This window comes from Bufo gargarizans, chromosome 3 (genome assembly GCF_014858855.1).
Source record: "Bufo gargarizans isolate SCDJY-AF-19 chromosome 3, ASM1485885v1, whole genome shotgun sequence".
NCBI classification, from domain to species: domain Eukaryota; kingdom Metazoa; phylum Chordata; class Amphibia; order Anura; family Bufonidae; genus Bufo; species Bufo gargarizans.
In genome coordinates this window covers 8,153,503-8,168,607 of record NC_058082.1, presented here as the reverse complement: position 1 = coordinate 8,168,607, position 15,105 = coordinate 8,153,503, and the positions used below count along the sequence as shown (strand labels likewise).

At 51.3% G+C, this 15,105-nt stretch overlaps 1 protein-coding gene across 2 annotated transcripts in view; it reads right to left on the bottom strand.

Moving 5' to 3' along the window:
• Positions 1-1,677: 1,677 nt before the first annotated feature.
• LOC122932692 (protein Atg16l2-like) overlaps positions 1,678-15,105 on the bottom strand; it is a 37,319-nt gene continuing 23,891 nt past the window's right edge. For both annotated transcript variants that reach the window (XM_044287253.1, XM_044287254.1), the window contains 9 exons: positions 11,235-11,340; positions 10,317-10,387; positions 9,777-9,845; positions 9,215-9,335; positions 6,828-6,933; positions 6,406-6,555; positions 6,287-6,334; positions 6,032-6,133; positions 1,678-2,237 (listed from right to left, as the gene is read on the bottom strand). In XM_044287253.1, coding sequence (XP_044143188.1) covers positions 2,144-2,237; positions 6,032-6,133; positions 6,287-6,334; positions 6,406-6,555; positions 6,828-6,933; positions 9,215-9,335; positions 9,777-9,845; positions 10,317-10,387; positions 11,235-11,340 — 867 coding nt within the window. In that variant the 3' untranslated portion in view covers positions 1,678-2,143. The remainder of the gene's footprint in view (positions 2,238-6,031; positions 6,134-6,286; positions 6,335-6,405; positions 6,556-6,827; positions 6,934-9,214; positions 9,336-9,776; positions 9,846-10,316; positions 10,388-11,234; positions 11,341-15,105) is intronic.

The window sequence follows — 15,105 nt, the reverse complement described above, 5'->3', positions numbered from 1 at the left end:
GGACGCCAACAGCTTCACACAGGTAACACAGCCGTCTTACCTGTGTGAAGATGTTGGCCTCCTGCCCGATGCCACCAATAAAAACTGACTGAATAAAGCAACAATCATAAGTTCGTGCACTGGTGCGTGCCGCCCTTCTTCATTTCTCTACATGGCTAGTGGAGGAGACGTTGTGATTTGAGGGGGAAGGGGGGGGGTCATGGGTTGGAGCTGCTTCGCTGGCTCATGGCCTAGACACCTTGCGAACGATGACTTCTAAGGAGTCCGCCGAGTCAGAGTCCTAGGCAGAGGCCGCTACATGACCTGAAGAGCGCTGTGCACGCAAGGCACCCCAGACATAGTGATGAACTGAAAGACATCTGCAGGGAGGACTGGTCCAACGTTCCACCTCAGCACATGGTGGAGGCGATTACTAATAACGGGGCTCCATGGGTTATTACAGTCATGGGGTTCACTTACTTTTTCTCCTTGCGCTCTGGACGATCATTCATAGCATGACCGGTACAGCGGTCTGTGCGTCGTCAGTTACATTGTGACGTTATATTAGTAACGGAGAGATCCAGGGAACATTCTGGAGAAGAGAAGACTGACCCCCCCCCCCCCCCCCCCCCGTGCGGGAACAGAGCGGGGGGGGGGGGGGGTCAATCATATAATGATGTTACCTGTTAAACGTGATGGAAACTAAAACCTGCTCCATCTGCGGGGCGGGGGGTAAGCGGCTTTACTCTTATATAACAGGACACATTACTATGATGAGAGACGGATCTACAGGAACGCGCTCCAAATCACCGACCCCATCACAGGAATGAGTCTCCTGTTACATCAGCTGGTATTCTCCAGTCACAGCCAGAGCTGCGTCCACACACCTGCTGTGCAAGCTCCCACGATGCACTGCATGAGGCTTCACTACGTAATGGGACATACTTATTAGGCCCCATTCACACGTCCGCAATTTCATTCCGCATTTTGCGGGTCCGCAATTCCAATCCCGGAACGGGACAATAGCGGACAAGAATAGGCATATTCTATTAGTGCCGGTGATGTGCGGTCCGTGTGAATGGACCCTTAACACTACGTCTCCCAAGAGGAATTACAGCAGAGTGCAGGCTCCCCGGAGAACCAGCAGGAAACTACTAGAACTGGGAATGCAGCTTTAGATGTGACTAGAGTAACCCCGGGAGGTTGTCAGCACCAATCGAGACAGAGAAGAGACAGTAATACAAATAAGAGCTTTATATTCATGATAAAGTGCAGATACCTGGGGGGGGGGGGGGGAATGGGGGGGCGTCCAGAGTCATGGGGGGGGTGGGGGGGGGGTCACACCCACCGGACTCATCTGTGAGGATAAGGACATAAACTTCCTAATTGTACTGATGTAGCAGAGCTGAGTTTGTCACCATGTGTCATCTGTGGTGTTACATAGGACTGCAGGTGACATCTACTACATTATCTGTACTCAGAGAGGTATCACTGTGTTATCTGTGGTGTTACATAGGACTGCAGGTGACATCTACTACATTATCTGTACTCAGAGAGATATCACTGTGTTATCTGTGGTGTTACATAGGACTGCAGGTGACATCTCCTACATTATCTGTAGGCAGAGAGGTATCACTGTGTTATCTGTGGTGTTACATAGGACTGCAAGTGACATGTACTACATTATCTGTAGGCAGAGAGGTATCACTGTTATCTGGGCTGTTACATAGGACTGCAGGTGACATCTCCTAGATTATCTGTACTCAGAGAGTTATCAATGTGTTATCTGTGGTGTTACATAGGACTGCAGGTGACATCTCCTACATTATCTGTAGGCAGAGAGGTATCACTGTTTTATCTATAGTGTTACATAGGACTGCAGCTCTACATTATCTGTATTCAGATGTATTATCCTGTTAGTGCTGTAGTATGTGTTTCTGGCAGTCCTATGTAACATGATCTGTACTTAGTGTTAAAATCAGATTTATTACAGTATATATTATATAAAACAGCTCAATAAATTCAGCTCTGCTACATTGTGCGTTTGTCCACGGCGCTTCCCTTTTCCCAGGAATAGTGGCTGTCAGTGGGCGGCCGGCGGCAGGTTTTGTGCTGCAGCAGTCGGAGGCTCCGGGCGTCACGTCTTGACTCCGCCATTCCCTTGTCAGTACTCGCTCCACAGGACGGCCTTCTTCCCCCGGTCCACACTGAGCACATAGTCCCCGGACACGGACCAGGCCACGGCGTTCACTGCCGTACTGCACAGGGAAAGAGAGAGAGAGAAGATGTAATCCTGAAATACTCTGTGCTGCTGGAGGGCAATGCTCCTTCCATCTACAATCAATTCTCATTTCCTATAGGGGACATGAGCAGCTGCTCTGCCAATGAAGGGTTAAGAACGTTAACATTCACTAGAGTTATAATATCCCCTGCGTGTGCACCCGGGGGGGGGGGGGGGGGGGGGGATTATAAGTGATAACGATGAGCCCCCCGTCCCCAACAGACTGCACCCCGACGACAGAGGCAGCCGCAGCGCCACCTCCCCGACGACGACAGAGGCAGCATCAGCGCCACCTCCCCGACGACGACAGAGGCAGCCGCAGCGCCACCCCGACGACGACAGAGGCAGCCGCAGCGCCACCCCGACGACGACAGAGGCAGCCGCAGCGTCAGCTCCCCGACGACAGAGGCAGCCGCAGCCCCACCTCCCCGACGACAGAGGCAGCCGCAGCCCCACCTCCCCGACGACGACAGAGGCAGCCGCAGCGCCACCCCGACAGATACAGCCGCAGCGTCACCTCCACGACGACGACAGCGGCAGCCGCAGAGTCACCTCCCCGACGACGACAGAGGCAGCCGCAGCGCCACCCCGACGACGACAGAGGCAGCCGCAGCGCCACCCCGACGACAGAGGCAGCCGCAGCGCCACCCCGACGACAGAGGCAGCCGCAGCGCCACCCCGACGACAGAGGCAGCCGCAGCGCCACCTCCCCGACGACAGATACAGCCGCAGCGTCACCTCCCCGACGACAGATACAGCCGCAGCGTCACCTCCCCGACGACAGATACAGCCGCAGCGTCACCTCCCTGACGACAGCGGCAGCCGCAGAGTCACCTCCCCGACGACAGCGGCAGCCGCAGAGTCACCTCCCCGACGACGACAGAGGCAGCCGCAGCGCCACCTCCCCGACGACGACAGAGGCAGCCGCAGCGTTTCCCCCACGACGACAGAGGCGGCAGCAGCGCCACCTCCCCGACGACAGATACAGCCGCAGCGTCACCTCCCCGACGACGACAGAGGCAGCAGCAGAGGCACCTCCCCGACAACGACAGAGGCAGCCGCAGCGCCACCTCCCCGACGACGACAGAGGCAGCCACAGCGTCACCTCCCCGACGACGACAGAGGCAGCCACAGCCGCAGCGTCACCTCCCCGACGACGGCAGAGGCAGCCACAGCCGCAGCGTCACCTCCCCGACGACGGCAGAGGCAGCCACAGCCGCAGCGTCACCTCCCCGACGACGACAGAGGCAGCCGCAGCGCCACCTCCCCGACGACGACAGAGGCAGCCGCAGCGCCACCTCCCCGACGACGACAGAGGCAGCCGCAGCGCCACCTCCCCGACGACGACAGAGGCAGCCGCAGCGTCACCTCCCCGACGACGACAGAGGCAGCCGCAGCGTCTCCCCCACGACGACAGAGGCGGCAGCAGCGCCACCTCCCCGACGACGACAGATGCAGCCGCAGCATCGCCCCAAGACGACAGAGGCGGCGGCAGCAGCGCCACCTACCCGACGACAGAGGCAGCCGCAGCGTCACCTCCCCGACGACGACAGAGGCAGCCGCAGAGTCACCTCCCCGACGACGACAGAGGCAGCCGCAGCGCCACCTCCCCGACGACGACAGAGGCAGCCGCAGCGCCACCTCCCCGACGACGACAGAGGCAGCCGCAGCGCCACCTCCCCGACGACGACAGAGGCAGCCGCAGCGCCACCTCCCCGACGACGACAGAGGCAGCCGCAGCGCCACCTCCCCGACGACGACAGAGGCAGCGCCACCTCCCCGACGACGACAGAGGCAGCCGCAGCGCCACCTCCCCGACGACGACAGAGGAAGCCGCAGCGCCACCTCCCCGACGACGACAGAGGCAGCCGCAGCGCCACCCCCCCGACGGCGACAGCGGCGGCCGCAGCGCCACGTCCCCGACGACGACAGAGGCAGCCGAAGCGCCACCTCCCCGACGACGACAGAGGCAGCCGCAGCGCCACCTCCCCGACGACGACAGAGGCAGCCGCAGCGCCACCTCCCCGACGATGACAGAGGCAGCCGCGTCACCTGCCCGACAACAGAGGCAGCCGCAGCGTCACCTGCCCAACAACAGAGGCAGCCGCAGCGCCACCCCCACCACGACAGAGGCAGCCGCGGCCCCACATCCCTGACGACAGAGGCAGCCCATTTTCTCTTACCGCCAGATGATCGTCACTACCTACCCTCCTTACCCCCATCCCACCGCTGATGCCGCATCATCATTACCACCCCCTCACCGCACACTTGCCATCTCCCACCCTTCTTGCTGCAGAACATGGACATCCCGCACCATAGATGATATCAGAGGAAAGGGACAATGTTTTAGGACTTTCTTACGCACAGTCAGTTCTCCCTTCCCTGCTGCGCCCTCTGGTGGTGATGAGAGGAACTGAACAAGATTAATTCAAGGTTTACCTGCAGCCTATCTCCCTGCGATGTGCAGTGTAAAGCAATCTGTTGCTCCCTGTTATCAGGGGGATTTCAAATGCAGCTCTGTATGTGACTGTAGTAGAAGATTTAACTGCCTGATTTTGGATGCAGTTCTGGATGTGACTACAGGATCATAACTGAACTGTACAACTATGTTTGCAGCTCTTAATGTGACTAGAGGAAAAGACACAATGATACTGCACAATTGTAAATGCAGCTCTGGATGTGAGTAGAGTATAATACACGATAGAACTGCATAATCATAAATGCAGCTCTGGATGTGACTACAGGATCATAAAGGATTTAACTGTACATCTGTGAATACAGCTTTTAATATGACTACAGGAAAGGACACAATGGAACTGCATAACAGTGAATGCAGCTCTGGATACGATTAGAGGATAATAAATGAATTAACAATATGACTATGAATGCAGATCTTAATGTGACTAGAGGAAAAGATGTGATTAGAATGAATAAAACAGTGAAGGCAGCTTTGGATGTGACTATAGAATAAGAAACAATGGAACTGCACAACAGTTAATGCAGCTGTCGATGTGACTAGAGGATCATGACTGAGTTAACTGTACAACAAAACGCAGCTCTTAGTGTGATTAGAAAAAAAGATGATGAAACTGCAAAATAGTAAAAGCAGCTCTGGATGTGAGTAGAGTATAATACACAATGGTACGGCATAGTAATAAATGCAGCTCTGGCTGTGACTACAGTATAAGGAACGAAGGAACTGCACAGCAGCGACTGCAGCTTTGGATGTGACTATAGAATAAGAAACAATGGAACTGCACAACAGTTAATGCAGCTGTCGATGTGACTAGAGGATCATGACTGAGTTAACTGTACAACAAAACGCAGCTCTTAGTGTGATTAGAAAAAAAGATGATGAAACTGCAAAATAGTAAAAGCAGCTCTGGATGTGAGTAGAGTATAATACACAATGGTACGGCATAGTAATAAATGCAGCTCTGGCTGTGACTACAGTATAAGGAACGAAGGAACTGCACAGCAGCGACTGCAGCTTTGGATGTGACTAGAGGACAATAATGATTTAACTGTAGGATTATGAATGGGGCTCTTGATGTGACTAGAGTATAAAACGTGACGGCACTGCGTAATAGATAATGCAGCTCTGGATGTGACTAGAGGATTATAAATGCTTTAACTGTAGGATTATGAATGCACCTCTTGATGTGACTAGAGAATAAGACATGATGGAACTACACCATAGTGAAGGCAGCTCTGGATGTGAGTAGAGCACAAGACCTGTGTCACTCAGGATCAGTCTGCAGATGATCTCACCTGTGCTCCCCCGTCAGACTCCGCTCCAGAAGTCCAGTCCTCGTGTTCCATATGAAGATGGTCCCGTCAGAGGAGCCGGCCATACTGTAACTGTTGTCCGGGCTGCGGAGACACAAGAGCGCCATTACACCCCCGGAGCCTGGGAAAGCTGGGTGATGACCCACGGAAGAGCTTATAATGCAGTGGTACAACCTCCGCTGGGACAGATTGCAAGCTCTTGGGCTGAGAGAAGCCGCACTGCCTTCCCTTCCTCACCTCAGAATCGCCTTGGTCCAGTCACAGCCGCATTTGAAGCCGTCGGCTCTGTGAGAAGAGAGGCCGTTAGCGCATCACCAGGGGGTAACCTATGGCAGAAGGGGGTCCGCCGGCCGTACCTGAACACCAGCCGCACGCCCCCCGTCCGCAGGTCCAGCAGGGTGAGGGCGTCGTCCCGCGAGCAGCTCAGAAGCTGCGTCTGCTCCGGCTCCATGTACAGGGAGGTCACCTTCTCCTCCAGCGTCACCTCCCGGACGCAGAGCTGAGACCTGAGGGACACGACAGGACATGAAAGCGGAGAACGGCACACAATCCCTGGAATCTGATCATCCAGAACCGAGCTGCACAGTGGGAGTTGTAGTGCATTATGGAATCTCACAATGCAACCTAATCTCTACTGGTAGCAGGCAAGCAAATGCGTTAATGCAGCTTTGGATGTGACTAGAGACGACATATCCTCTGGTGTTTCATGTAGATCTGAACCAATAAACTGGAGGGTAGGAGTCTCCGGGCAGAGATAAGCGGCGCCCGCCTCCGTTACCTGGTGTCCCAGAAGCGGATCTTCTTGTCGTGGTGTCCGCTGATGACGAGGGAGTCGGAGCAGACGACGTCGCTGCAGTACGAGGGCACCGCGATGCACCGCACACCTGCAACACGCAAGCACCACAGTGTCAGCGCAATATGGCGGGTGGAGTCATGTGACCAGATCCAGCCTGATAGTCCGGCAGCCCTGGACCTATACAGCCTCAGCTCAGGGGCCACACAGCCACCGCCAGGGGCCACTCCCCGAGGTACAAGTGCATGTACTGTGTGACCTCAGCTGATTACAGGACTCTCCCTGTATATAGCTATATATATATATACAGTACAGACCAAAAGTTTGGACACACCTTCTCATTCAAAGAGTTTTCTTTATTTTCATGACTATGAAAATTGTAGATTCACACTGAAGGCATCAAAACTATGAATTAACACATGTGGAATTATATACATAACAAAAAAGTGTGAAACAACTGAAAATATGTCCTATTCTAGGTTCTTCAAAGTAGCCACCTTTTGCTTTGATTACTGCTTTGCACACTCTTGGCATTCTCTTGATGAGCTTCAAGAGGTAGTCACCTGAAATGGTCTTCCAACAGTCTTGAAGGAGTTCCCAGAGATGCTTAGCACTTGTTGGCCCTTTCACTCTGCGGTCCAGCTCACCCCAAACCATCTCCATTGGGTTCAGGTCCGGTGACTGTGGAGGCCAGGTCATCTGGCGCAGCACCCCATCACTCTCCTTCATGGTCAAATAGCCCTTACACAGCCTGGAGGTGTGTTTGGGGTCATTGTAAATGATGGTCCAACTAAACGCAAACCGGATGGAATAGCATGCCGCTGCAAGATGCTGTGGTAGCCATGCTGGTTCAGTATGCCTTCTATTTTGAATAAATCCCCAACAGTGTCACCAGCAAAGCACCCCCACACCATCACACCTCCTCCTCCATGCTTCACGGTGGGAACCAGGCATGTAGAGTCCATCCGTTCACCTTTTCTGCGTCGCACAAAGACACGGTGGTTGGAACCAAAGATCTCAAATTTGGACTCATCAGACCAAAGCACAGATTTCCACTGGTCTAATGTCCATTCCTTGTGTTCTTTAGCCCAAACAAGTCTCTTCTGCTTGTTGCCTGTCCTTAGCAGTGGTTTCCTAGCAGATATTCTACCATGAAGGCCTGATTCACACAGTCTCCTCTTAACAGTTGTTCTAGAGATGTGTCTGCTGCTAGAACTCTGTGTGGCATTGACCTGGTCTCTAATCTGACCTGCTGTTAACCTGCGATTTCTGAGGCTGGTGACTCGGATGAACTTATCCTCCGCAGCAGAGGTGACTCTTGGTCTTCCTTTCCTGGGGCGGTCCGCATGTGAGACAGTTTCTTTGTAGCGCTTGATGTTTTTTGTGACTGCACTTGGGGACACTTTCAAAGTTTTCCCAATTTTTCGGACTGACTGACCTTCATTTCTTAAAGTAATGATGGCCACTCGTTTTTCTTTACTTAGCTGCTTTTTTCTTGCCATTATACAAATTCTAACAGTCTATTCAGTAGGACTATCAGCTGTGTATCCACCTGACTTCTCCACAACGCAACTGATGGTCCCAACCCCATTTATAAGGCAAGAAATCCCATATATTACACCTGACAGGGCACACCTGTGAAGTGAAGACCATTTCAGGTGACTACCTCTTGAAGCTCATCAAGAGAATGCCAAGAGTGTGCAAAGCAGTAATCAAAGCAAAAGGTGGCTACTTTGAAGAACCTAGAATATGACATATTTTCAGTTGTTTCACACTTTTTTGTTATGTATATAATTCCACATGTGATAATTCATAGTTTTGATGCCTTCAGTGTGAATCTACAATTTCCATAGTCATGAAAATACAGAAAACTCTTTGAATGAGAAGGTGTGTCCAAACTTTTGGTCCGTACTGTACATCTCTGGTTACTATGACGATGCAGAAAATAAGAAGTGAGCACGGATGTAACACGTGACAAGAAACATGGCGACTCCGCGGTCACAGCCTTACCGTCTCCTGAGCGAGGCGCAGCGAGAAAGTAAAGAGCAAAGTGATTATCAGAACACATGTCACACGGAGCGGGGCCCGAGCCCACAGACTGGGGCCACGCCGATATGTGCATATTTGGATTCTTAAAGGGGAAGTGCACCTATGAATCAGAAAGAATTACGTCCGGGAAATCTGGGTGACTACCTGTGTACAACGCGGGAATCCGGAGAGGCCTGGCCCTTTAAGAGGATGTAGCCTCTAATACATAGAGAAAAGCACTGGCCTCTATCTGGGGGCCCCCGGGGTAGGTGATGGAGCTGGAGGGGGGCTGCCCCTGGGTGAAGCCTCTACAGGCGCATTCTATAGGGGATGACGCCACCTACAGGCTGCTTTATGCAGGTCCCACTCCCTGACGGTCCGGTCCATGCTGCAGGTGACCGCACGGTAGGTGGACATCTTGAACTTGGCGGCCGTGACCTTCCCCGTGTGCCCGGTCATCTTGTCCTGGAGGAGAACATAAGGATACAGAGGTCAATACCATTTACAGGGGCCCGACAGGAGCCAGATCCAAGAACTTTCTAATACAGGTTGTGATTCAATTCCTCAAGATCTCTACTTGCTGTCAGCAAATGTAAATTGTCTTTTCATCCAGATCAAACACTTCTCACAGCTGATGATTTGTTACAATTGTATCCAGTCCTCTGTCAACTTTGGAAGGATACAATGTATCAAAGCGGCTATAAAATGTAACAAACTATCAGGACGCCGAGGATTGTGTAGACCGGACACAAATGTAGCAAGTCCCCAGAAGTCTGCCCATAAACAAGAAGGCTACAATCACTGTCAGCAAGCAGAGGTACTGATCATAACATACAAAGCATGTTAAAGAGCTGCAGAAATTGTGTCACCAACCAAAAGTCAAGAGAACGGCGAGAGGAGACGTACGTTGGCTTTGGTGTCCAGCTTCCACAGATGAGCCGATCCATCAAATGAGGCGGCCAAGACCTGCACCCCCTGAAATAAAGAGGAAGCGCCACGTGAGACCCCCGGACTCCCCTCAGAACCATCAGCCGGTTACACTGTTCTCTGCTGCCACCTACAGGAGACGAGGGGGATCACACAGGCTCAATAGTATGTGCCCCCCTCACATCCGTTTCCCTTTGTTGTTGGCTTTACACCTCTTCAGCCGCCACCTGGCATTGAGCAGAGCGGAGCCTGGGCCCAGCATGACCCCCTCCCACCTCTAAGGTCTGATTACTGTAAATTCTATGCACTGATAGCAGTGGGTGTGAAGTGCAGGGGGTGCACATACTTATGGTAACCCTAGATACAAAGTAAAACAGTGCTCCCACAGCGGCACAGCGCGCCCTCCAGGCTCCACAGCGCGCCATTCATCTATTCCCAGCCTGAGATGGCTGATAACTGGGACCATAGGATGGGACCCCTAGAGTCGGCATAGAATGGTCCAGAGAGCGGCATACGCACCGAGGGGTCAAACTCAATGCTGGTTATTCCTCCGTTACTCCCCTGGAGCACTTGCTGGCACTGGAGCTGCCCTAAAGAGGGAGAGAAACGGGGAAAACTAAGTACATGGAAAGGAATACAATAGATAACAACACAGGAAACATAAAGATAGAACACAACAAATAGAAAAATATAAAACACAATAAATACAAAAAGCACTAATGATAAAATACAGCAAATATAAAAACTATAAAATACACCAACTAGAAAAATTATAATTACACTAAATATAAAATATACTAAATGCAAAACACTAACGATAAAATACACGGAATAAATATACTAAGTATAAAAATACACACTAAGTATAAAATGAAAAATACACTATAAAATGCACTAAATAGAAAACTATAAAACACTAAATATACTAAATGCAAAATGCACTGAATAAACCTCTTTTCAGCCTGGCAGCAGAGCTCACACTCTAGCTGGACACTACCAGGGCCTCATGCACGGGACTGTACGCATTTTGCAGTCGGCAGATTGTAGATTCGTAAACACAGATACCGTCCGCGTTGCTCCTTCACCTTTTGCGGACCCATTGACTTCAATGGTCTGCATTGTGCAGCCAAGTACAGGACATGATGTTTTCGCGGACAATACGTGCATTTTCCGCATCTGTGCGTCAGTATCGCAGAATGCAGACCACGGACCTAAGCGAGTGGGTTTGCACAAGGACGACATTTGTATTTTGAGGATCTACAATTTGTGTGCACGAGGCCCTAACCAGAAAGGAGAACTTCATTCCCTGCCACCCGCTCCGCTGCGGGGTCACCCCACAGTCACATGATGAGAGCTTTATTACACCCCTGCATCATAGTTGGAGATTCCAGCAGGGCGGAGCTCCTTATTCGGGGCTCAGCGTCCACCGGTCCTCACCTCCTACAATGTCCCAGATCTTCACCACCCGGTCCGCCCCTCCGGTGGCCACCATCCTGGAGTTGGGGCTGAACTTGACCGCGTGAATTTCAGAGTCATGGACCTCCTGAAAGAAATCAAAGTAGATCAGTCTCATAAGCTGCATCATGTGACCATTATGGGGGAGGAGCATCAGGAAAACAGCCTCTTCAATGATTGGGTGAACAGTGCAGTAGTGGGCGGAGTCCTGACTACAGTCAAGTGTCCTCGTTATAGGTTTATTTGCACAGGAATCAAAAACAATGGTCGAAAACGTTGTAATGTACTTAACATCTACACTCATCATGTGCAATATCTCTGCTTGCTGTCAGTGAATTAAAACTCTTGTTTATGTTCAAATGTGATAAGTCTGTAAATACCTAGGCCTACCATAATAATAATAATAAAATGTATTTATATAGCGCCACCATATTCCGCAGCGCTTTACAAATTTATAGGGTTCATGTACGAAACAAAACTAACTGGCTAATATGCAACTGAAACACTAGGAGTCAGGGCACTGCTCGCAAGAGCTTACAATCTATGAGGCATTGGGGGTGACACATAAGGTAGTTGATTGTGATAAGTAGGATTTGAGCCATTATTGAACAGACAGGAGTGGTGCCGGCCGATCTGCTTCAGGTTTGGGACTACTACAGGATCGAGTTCAGGCCAGAGGAGTTGGTGGGGGAGGTTTAGTCTGGGAATAGTCAGTTTAGGTAGCTTGATAAGCCTGCCTGAAAAGATGGGTTTTTAAGGCGCGTTTGAAGATGGAGAAGTTGTGAATTGACCTAATATTCCGGGGAAGAGTATTCCAGAGAGTAGGTGCAGCTCGAGGAAAGTCTTGAAGACGGGAGAGAGGTATGAATTATGGAGGTTATTAATCTTAGGTCGCTAACAGAACGGAGAGCACGAGTAGGGTGGTAGATGGAGATGAGGGAGGAGATGTATGGAGGTGCAGCACTGTGGAGAGCAGGAGTAGGGTGGTAGATGGAGATGAGGGAGGAGATGTATGGAGGTGCAGCACTGTGGAGAGCACGAGTAGGGTGGTAGATGGAGATGAGGGAGGAGATGTATGGAGGTGCAGCACTGTGGAGAGCACGAGTAGGGTGGTAGATGGAGATGAGGGAGGAGATGTATGGAGGTGCAGCACTGTGGAGAGCACGAGTAGGGTGGTAGATGGAGATGAGGGAGGAGATGTATGGAGGTGTAGCACTGTGGAGAGCACGAGTAGGGTGGTAGACGGAGATGAGGGAGGAGATGTATGAAGGTGCAGCACTGTGGAGAGCAGAAGTAGGGTGATAGATGGAGATGAGGGAGGAGATGTATGAAGGTGCAGCACTGTGGAGAGGGTGAGAAGTTTGAACTGTATTCTGTGGTGGATGGGCAACCAGCGAAGTGACTGGCACAGACTAGTGGCATCAGTGTAGCTTTTGGATGGATAGATGAGCCTGGCTGCAGCATTTAGGACAGTCTGAGTTTAGTGAGAGGGAGACCGGTTAGTATTGCAGTAGTCCAGACGAGAATGAATCCAGGCAACAACAAGAGTTTTTGCCGTTTCCACCGTAAGAAAAGGGCGGATTCTGGCGATATTCTTGAGGTGCAGAGCGTGTAAGTGATTGAATAGGGGGAACAAAGGAAAGATGAGAGTCAAATGTGGCCCCAAGACAGCGGAGAAGGGGAGAAGAAGAAGAGCCAGCGAATGATACACTAAAGGAGCGACCAGAGAGACAGGAAGAGAACCAAGAGAGCAGTGTCCTTAAGGCCAATTGAGTGGAGCATGGTGAGGAGGAGTTTATGGTCTACGGTATCAAACGCTGCAGAGAGATCCAGCAGAATCAGTAGAGAATAGTCACCATTTCTTTTTGCTTTTAGGAGATCGTTAGACACTTTAGTCAGGGCAGTTTCTGTAGAGTGAAGAGGGCGAAAGGCAGATTGTAAGGGGTCAAGAAGAGGGTTTTCAGAGAGATAGCTTATTAAGTGAGAGTAGACAAGACGTTCAAGGAGTTTAGAGATGAAGGGGAAGTTAGAAACAGGTTGGTAATTAGCAGCACAGGTCGGGTCAAGAGATGGTTTCTTTGGTAGTGGATACAACTGTATCACTCTCGACATTGCTGTGAACTAGATTGTTATTATGTACACAGTGACTGCACCAGCAGAATAGTGAGTGCAGCTCTGGAGTATAATACAGGATGTAACTCAGGATCAGTACAGGATAAGTAATGTATGTACACAGTGACTGCACCAGCAGAATAGTGAGTGCAGCTCTGGAGTATAATACAGGATGTATCTCAGGATCAGTACATGTATAAATGATAATTACTGTGTAACAAACTCAGAGACATCCTTTCAGTTTTCATTGATAATTGATGATGCAATATAAATATCCGCATAGAAAATGCTATAAGTGTATGTCTTTACAGACAGGCTCGGACTGGCCCCCGGGGAGCCGGTGAAATCCTCGGTGGGCCCTTTGCCTGCATGCCAATATAGATAATCATAGTCACTAATCAGCGGCAGCTCCGTGTAATAAGCAGCGAGGCGATCACTACAGCGCCAGCAATGGGCAGATAATCTCCGAGCTCTTCTCACCGCTCCTCCTCTGGCACGGCTGCTGCAGTGCTGCGGGGCCCGCCGCCCGATCTGTGCTCTTACCAAGTGCGTGAATCGTCACACAGCAGGGGCAGCCCTGCCGCCCGCCCATTTTCTGAGTCGGCGCAGAGCGCGGCGGCGGGATTTCAGTTTATTTGACAACCAGGCAGACGCAGGCAGCGCTACAGAAGAGAAGAATGAGGGTCTGCTGAGAAGTCTGCGCAGACCGCTCTCCTCCCAAACAGGTAGGTATTTACTGTCCACCCCTCTGGAGATTACAACTCCCAGCATGCCCTGTGGGTTGCAGAACTTCAGGACCTGTTGGGAGTTGTAATTGTAGTTTTGTATTGAATAGAACCAAGCCGAAACCAGACGCCCGCTCTCGCCGTGTGAATGGCCCCCAAGCAGGCACACATCAATTACTAGAAGTTTATACGGTATAAAGATAAATTAAGAGGGTTCTCCGAGCATCATGAAAAATACAAGCGTCCCGTGGACCCGCGGAAGAAATTTGGTTTCATTAATACTTACCTGTCCCTGCCGCACTCGCACCGGCCGCGAGGAGCTCTTGTCCCGAAGAGATGTTTGCGCTTCTTTTCCTGTTCAGCTACATAGTAATAAATGCACCTGAACAGGAAAAGAAGCGCGCGCACCCGGGACAAGAGCGGGGGAGCTGGCGGCCGCTGCACTGAGGACAACGGAGCAAGACAGGCAAGTGTTAATGAAACCAAATTTCTTCCTCGGGTCCACGGGACACTTGTATGTTTTATGATGCCCGGGGAACCCTTCTAGAGTTTGCCTAAAACCACACAGCCATTAACTGTTTAGGCCTCTCTCACATGAGCGATACGGATTGGCTCCGGATGCGTTCAGTAAAACTCGCACACTTCCGCAAGCGAGTTTTGTCTGTGACTGTGTTCAGTGTTTCATCCGGGTGCAATGCGATTTTCACTTCTATGGGGCCAGGGCTGCGTGGAAAAAAAAACCAGCTGAATATAGAACACGCTGCGTTTTTCGCACAACGCAGAAATGATGCGTGAAAAACAGCGCTCATGTGCACAGACCCGTAGAAATGAAAGGGTCAGGACCCGCGCTTGTGTGAAAGGGGCAAGGACTCCAGGCTTTTGGCATTGCAGCAGCCACGTCCTTACGGCTGGGATAAGAGATCGTTACCAACCCTGCAGTCTAACCCCTGAGCTGCCACAGTCAATACCAACCGTGGCACCTCAGGGTAATATCGATGATACAGCATTTACAGTCC